Here is a 6,981-nt window from a genome sequence, read left to right on the forward strand (position 1 = left end):
AAAACACACAAAAAAAAAAAAAAAAAAAAAAAAAAAAAAAAAAAAGACTGGGGGGCCTCAGTGCCACCCTAAACAAGCCTAGCTAAGGGTGAGCTTTACTTGATGAATTCAGCCTGGAGGCTCCTTCTCAGGAGACCCCTCCACAGACAGATTCCACCAGCTCCATCATTAGAATGAGGCCCAGAGAAGCAAAATGACTTGAACCAGGACACTCAGTATTGGTGGCAGAGCCAGGAGGGCCAGGAGTTAAAGAACCCAGGTCTCTTGAGGTCCAGACCCACTCCCTGGACTGTTTTAAGTTCAAGTTCTGACACCACCCCTTCCCAGCTGTGTGACCTTGGGAAGATAGATGCCTCTCTCTGAGCATCAGCCTCTTCCCCCATCACAGGGTGTAGTTATTGGTTTGTTGTGAAGACTCAATGAGATCTATATCCAGGCCGTGCGTGGTGGCTCATGCCTGTAATCCCAACACTTTGAGAGGCCAAGGCGGGCAGATCACTGGAGGCCAGGAGTTCAGGACCAGCCTGGGCAACTTGGCAAAACACCATCTCTACAAAAAAATACAAAAATTAACTGGATGTGGTGGTGTGCAGAGCTACTCAGGAGGCTGAGGTGGGAGGATTACTACACTGCCTTCCAGCCTTTTGGGTGACAGAGTGAGACCCTGCCTCAAAACAAACAAACAAACAAACAACAGAAGAAAGAAAAGAAATAGGCCAGGCGCGGTGACTCATACCTGTAATCCCAGCACTTTAGGAGGCTGAAGTGGGTGGATCACGAGGTCAGGAGTTTGAGACTAACGTGGCCAACATGGTGAAACCCCATCTCTACTGAAAATACAAAAGTTAGCCAGGTATGGTGGTGGGTGCATGTAATCCCAGCTACTCGGGAGGCTGAGGCAGGAGAATCCCTTGAATCCAGGAGATGGAGATTGCAGTGAGCTGAGATCGGCCACTGTACTCCAGCCTAGGCGACAGAGCGAGACTCTGTCTCAAAAAATAAAAAAAGAAAAAGAGAAATGACTGCAGTAGCAAGCCTCCCAAGTAGCTGGAATTACAGGCACGCGCCAATATGCCTGGCTAATTTTTTTGTATTTTTAGTAGAGACGGGTTTTCTCCATGTGGTCAGGCTCGTCTTGAACTCCTGACCTCAGGTGACCTGCCCACCTCGGCGTCCCAAAGTGCTGGGATTACATGTGTGAGCCACCACGCCCGGCCAAGACCCTGTCTTAAAAGAAAAAAAAGGAAATTGTAAAGACCTATCCTCAGAGGGGCTGGGCTGGAGGAAAGGACGCCTCTGCCCGCCTTCCCGTAAAGAGCCCAGCCGCTTCCCCTTTGGCCTCTAAGCTGAAGGTTCTGGTTGCAGGGACTTGGGAGGGACAGCAGCAGGCACCCTGTGTCAGGCCCGGCCACTGCCCTATGGGTGTTATCTCAGGCCTGCAGTCTTCCTCTTGGGCCCCTGCCTTTGGGTAATACTTGCTTATCTGGCCTGCAGAGGCCGGACTGTGATGCTCTGGAGAACATGTGAGGCCAGGAAGGCTGCGGGCTGAGCTTTTTAGAGGGCATTTATCCAGCGGTGAACTGTCCTAGCCCAAGAGTTAGTAATTGCTCCCCCATTCCTTCACCTTCCCACTTTGGGGCTCAGATTTTTTTTTTTTTTGCTTGCTTTTGTTTTAGAGACTGGAGACTGGGTCTCGCTCTGTCACCCGGCTGGAGTACAGTGGTGTGATCATAGCTCACTACAGTCTTGAACTCCTGGGCTCAAGAAGTTGAGGCTCCCTCCTCAGCCTCCCAAGTAGCTGGGACTACAGGCTTTCACCACCATGGCTGGCTAATTAAAAAAAAAAACCTTCAGAGAGACAGGGTCTCTCTATGTTGCCCTAGCTCGTCTCAAACTCCTGGCCTCAAGTGATCGTCCTGCTTGGACCTTCCAAAGTGCTGGGATTACAGGTATGAACAACTTCCTCTGCTCTGGGGCTTGGATTTTGATTGACAGTTTAAAAGCTGATTTGGGGTGGGGGTGGGAGTACTTCGGTGAGTACCTGATTGCCTTTCTTGCTTGGACTTTCTGAACACTTTAGGAGATGCGGAGGCTCTGAACATTGTAACTCTTGGGGTTTGGACAAGCTGGGGACAGAGATCCTTGGCTCCAGGGCACCTGTATTGGCTTCAAGGAGGTCTCTTGTTCCTTCAATGACATTCTCGGCTGGGCTGGGTACAGTGGCTGACACCTGTAATCCCAGCACTTTAGGAGGCCGAGGCAGATGGATCACCGGTGGTCAGGAGTTTGAGACCAGTCTGGCCAACATGGTGAAACCCCATCTCTACTAAAAATACAAAAATTAGCTGGACGTGGTGGCTCATGCCTGTAATCCCAGCAGTCTGGGAGGCTGAGGCAGGTGGATCACCTGAGGTTAGGAGTTCGAGACCAGCCTGGCCAACATGGTGAAACCCTCTCTCTACTAAAAATACAAAAAAATAGGCCGGGCATGGTGGCTCACGCATGTAATCCCAGCACTTTAGGAGGCCGAGGCAGGGGGATCACAAGGTCAAGAGATCAAAACCACCCTGGCCAAAATGGTGAAACCCCATCTCTACTAAAAATACAAAAATTAGCTGGGCGCGGTGGTGTGTGCCTGTGGTCTCAGCTACTCAGGATGCTGAAGTAGGAGAATCGTTTGAGTCTGGGAGGTGGAGGTTGCAGTGAACCAAGATCGTACCATTGCACTTCAGCCTGGGCGACAGAGCTGGACTCTATCTCAAAAAAAATAAATAAAATACAATAAAAATAAAAATAATTAGCTGGGCGTGGTGGTGGGCCCCTGTAATCCCAGGTACTTGGAAGGCTGAGGCAGGAGAATCGCTTGAATCCGGAAGGTGGAGGTTGCAGTGAGCGGAGATCGTACCACTGTACTCCAGCCTGGGCGACAAGAGGGAAACTCCATCTCAAAAAACAAAACAAAACAAAACAAAAATATAAATAAAAATACAAAAATTCGCCAGGCGTAGTGGTGCACATCTGTAATCCCAGCTACTTCGGGGGCTGAGGCAGGAGAATCGCTTGAACCCAAGAGGTGGCGGTTGCAGTGAGCTGAGATCGTGCCACTGTACTCCAGCCTGGGCGACACAGCGAGACTCCATCTCAAAAAAAAAAAAAAAAAAAAAAAGAACTGGTTCTGATACCATATCTGGAAAGGTGGAAAGGTGGTATTAGTTGAAAGGTAGTCCTGGCCCTGGAGGCTTTGAGGGTAAGAGCAGGCCTAGCTTTTCTTGTCTTCTCTTTTTTAGAGACAGGGTCTCACTCTGTGGCACAGGCTGGAGTGCAGTGGGCACCATCATAGCTCACTGCAGCCTCAAACTCCTGGCTCAGGTCATCTTCCCACCTCAGCCTCACAAGTGGCTGGGACTATAGGCCTGTGCTACCACGCCTGGCCAATATTTTTGGTTTTGTTTTGTAGAGCCAGGGTTTCACCATGTCACCTAGGCTGGTCTCAAACTCCTGAGCTCAGGCAATCCCAGGCAGGCAGATTGTCTTGAATCCAAAGTGCTGGGATTGCAGGTGTGAACCACTGCTCCTGGCCTAATTTTCTTGTTTTTTATAGAGATAGAGTCTTGATGTGTTGCCAAGGCTGGTCTCAAACTCCTGGGGCTCAAAAAATCCTCCTGCCTTGGCTTCCAAAGCACTGGGATTATAGACGTGAGCCACCACACCTGGCCAGGCCTAGCTTTCCTGTTTGTTTGTTTTTTTTTTTTTTGAGACAGAGTCTTGCTCTGTCGCCCAGGCTGGAGTGCAGTGGCACGATCTTGGCTCACTGCAAATTCTCCCTCCTGGTTTCAAGCGATTCTCCTGCCTCAGCCTCCCGAGTAGCTGGGACTACAAGCGCATGCCACCATGCCCGCCTAATTTTTTTGTTTTTTTTGTTTTTTGAGACGGAGTCTTGCTCTGTCACCCAGGCTGGAGTGCAGTGGCCGGATCTCAGCTCACTGCAAGCTCCGCCTCCCAGGTTCACGCCATTCTCCTGCCTCAGCCTCCCGAGTAGCTGGGACTACAGGCGCCCGCCACCTTGCCCGGCTAGTTTTTTGTATTTTTTAGTAGAGACGGGGTTTCACCATGTTAGCCAGGATGGTCTCGATCTCCTGACCTCGTGATCCGCCCGTCTCGGCCTCCCAAAGTGCTGGGATTACAGGTTTGAGCCACCGCGCCCGGCCGGAAGCCTAGCTTTTCTTAGGAGTGCGAGAAACAACACAACCCAAGCTCCTGCTGTACACCAGCCTTGTGCTGAGTTACATGCATCGTCTCCTTAAATCCTTACTGGCCCCACAGAGGCCCATTTTACAGATCATGCAAACTAAGGCTCAGAGACGTAAATTTTCTAGTGGTCCCTACAGCCTTGACAAGAGACTCAAACCTTAGTCCATCAGGCTCACTAACCTTGCCCCTAACCTCCGCACTGGTCTGTTCCCAGGCTCCTGGGACCATGGGCCTCAGGCCCTGAGGATACAAGGCTCCCTGTGGCCATGACGACGGGTGACTGCTGCCACCTCCCTGGCTCCCTGTGTGACTGCTCTGGCAGCCCTGCCTTCTCCAAGGTCGTGGAGGCTACGGGCCTCGGACCGCCCCAGTATGTGGCACAGGTGACTTCGAGGGATGGCCGGCTCCTCTCCACCGTCATCCGTGCCTTGGACACACCGAGGTGAGTGGTGACCGCGTGGATGTCCTGGCCTTTGCTGCCTCTTCTCTCTGGGCCCAGTGACCTTCTCCCAGCCTGCGGTCAGAAGTCCAGCCATCGACAGAGGGCCAAGTGGGTAAACAGAGAAAGAGACACGAACAGTTATTGCCTTGTGGAAACAGAGGCCTAGCTTTGGCCAGGTCTGATTCTTTAGGAAAAGCTGAAATTCCAGATTATTATGTGAAATCTGAAGGTCAAATGTTGGCAAGTAACACACTTTTGGGAGGCAGTATGGGGGTGGTCAGGAGTGTAGGCTGTGGGCTCAGTGCCTGGGCCCGACACTGAGTGGACACCTCCCTCTCTCCCAGAGTGACCTGGGACAAGTTAGTTCACCACTGTATCTCTCTCTTTTTTTTTGAAATAGAGTCTCATTTTGTTGCCCAGGCTGGAATGCAGTGGCGCAATCTTAGCTCACTACAACCTCTGCCTCCCAGGTTCAAGCCATTCTCCTGCCTCAGCCACCTGAGTAGCTGGGATTACAGGCACCCACCACCACGCCTGGCTAATTTTTGTACTTCTAGCAGAGACGGGGTTTCACCATGTTGGCCAGGCTGATCGCAAACTCCTGACCTCAGGTGATCTGCCCGCCTCAGCCTCCCAAAGTGCTGGGATTACAGGTATGAGCCACTGTGCCCAACTTCTTTAAAAAATTTTTTTTTTTTTTTTTTTTTTGAGACGGAGTTTCACTCTTGTTGCCCAGGCTGGAGTGCAATGGCACGATCTCGGCTCACCGCAACCTCTGCCTCCCAGGTTCAAACAATTCTGCCTCAGCCTCCGTAGTAGCTGGGATTATATGCATGTGCCACCACGCCCGGCTAATTTTTTTGTATTTTTAGTAGAGACGGGGTTTCTCCATGTTGGTCAGGCTGATCTCAAACTCCCGGCCTCAGGTGATCCACCCACCTCGGCCTCCCAAAGTGCTAGGATTATAGGCATGAGCCACCGCGCCCAGCTTTTTTTTTTTTTTTTTTGAGAAAGAGTCTCCCTCTGTCACTTAGGCTGGAGTACAGTGGCGTGATCTTGGCTCCCTGCAACCTCCGCCTCCCGGGTTCAAGCAATTCTCCTGCCTCAGCCTCCTGAGTAGCTGGTTCTACAGGTACATGCCACCACATCCAGCACCCAGCTAATTTTTGTATTTTTAGTAGAGATGGGGTTTCACCATGTTGGCCAGGCTGATCTCGATCTTTTGACCTTGTGATCCACCCACCTCAGCCTCCCAAAGTGCTTGGATTACAGGTGTGAGCCACCGTACCTGGCCCCTTCTTTTTTTTTTTTTGTTTTTTTTAAAGGCAGAGTCTCACTCTGTCGCCCAGGCTGGAGTGCAGTGGCACAACCTCAGATTACTGCAACCTCTGCCTCCCGGGTTCAAGGGATTCTCCTGCCTCAGTCTCCTGTGTAGCTGGGATTACAGGAGTGAGCCACTGCTACTTTTTGTATTTTTAGTAGACATGGTGAGCCACTGTACCTGGCCCCCATTTCCTTCTAATCTGTATCTTTTGCATTATTTCCCTGCCAAAATGTCATGAGCAAAGCCCATTTTCTTAGCGCAGCATCTGAGGGGGGCAGTGCACACAGCACAGCCGCCTAGGGTACTCTGCCCTGGAGTCAGACTTCCTGGGTCCCAGTCCCAGCTGCATGGATTCCTGACTCTGCAAGTTTGCAGAAATGAGTTCACTCCTCTCAGCCTCCATTTTCTCATATGGAGGCAAAAATAGCACCTGATGGCCAGGCATGGTGGCTCCTGCCTGCAAAATCCCAGCGCTCTGGGAGGCTGAGGCAGATGGATCACTTGAGCCCAGGAATTTGAGATCAGCCTGGGCAACATAGGGAGACCCCATCTCTACCAAAAAAATACAAAAAATTAGCCAAGAGTGGTGGCACACACCTATAGTCCCAGCTACTCAGGAGGCTGAGGTTGGAGAATACTTGAGCCTGGGAGGTCGGGGCTGCAGTGAACCGTGATCACATCACTGCACTCCAGCCTGGGTGACAGGGTGAGACTCTAGCTCAGAAAAAAAAAAAGGGCTGGGCACAGTGGCTCACGCCTGTAATCCCAGCACTTTGGGAGGCCAAGGTGGGCAGATCACAAGGTCAGGAGATCGAGACCATCCTGGCTAACACGGTGAAACCCTGTCTCTACTAAAAATACAAAAAATTGGCCGGGCGCGGTGGCTCAAGCCTGTAATCCCAGCACTTTGGGAGGCCGAGACGGGGTTTCACCGTGTTAGCCAGGATGGTCTCGATCTCCTGAC

General features: G+C 51.4%; 1 protein-coding gene across 3 annotated transcripts in view; it reads left to right on the top strand.

Moving 5' to 3' along the window:
* Positions 1-6,981, top strand: part of MARCH2 (membrane associated ring-CH-type finger 2) — a 27,137-nt gene that overhangs the window by 2,246 nt on the left and 17,910 nt on the right. For 2 of the 3 annotated variants that reach the window (XM_025367242.1, XM_025367245.1), the window contains exon 2: positions 4,466-4,693. In XM_025367242.1, coding sequence (XP_025223027.1) covers positions 4,518-4,693 — 176 coding nt within the window. In that variant the 5' untranslated portion in view covers positions 4,466-4,517. Of the gene's footprint in view, positions 1-1,562; positions 1,950-4,465; positions 4,694-6,981 lie in introns of those variants that run through there. The other variant, XM_025367244.1, reaches the window with a different exon arrangement.

This window comes from Theropithecus gelada, chromosome 19 (genome assembly GCF_003255815.1).
Source record: "Theropithecus gelada isolate Dixy chromosome 19, Tgel_1.0, whole genome shotgun sequence".
NCBI lineage: Eukaryota > Metazoa > Chordata > Mammalia > Primates > Cercopithecidae > Theropithecus > Theropithecus gelada.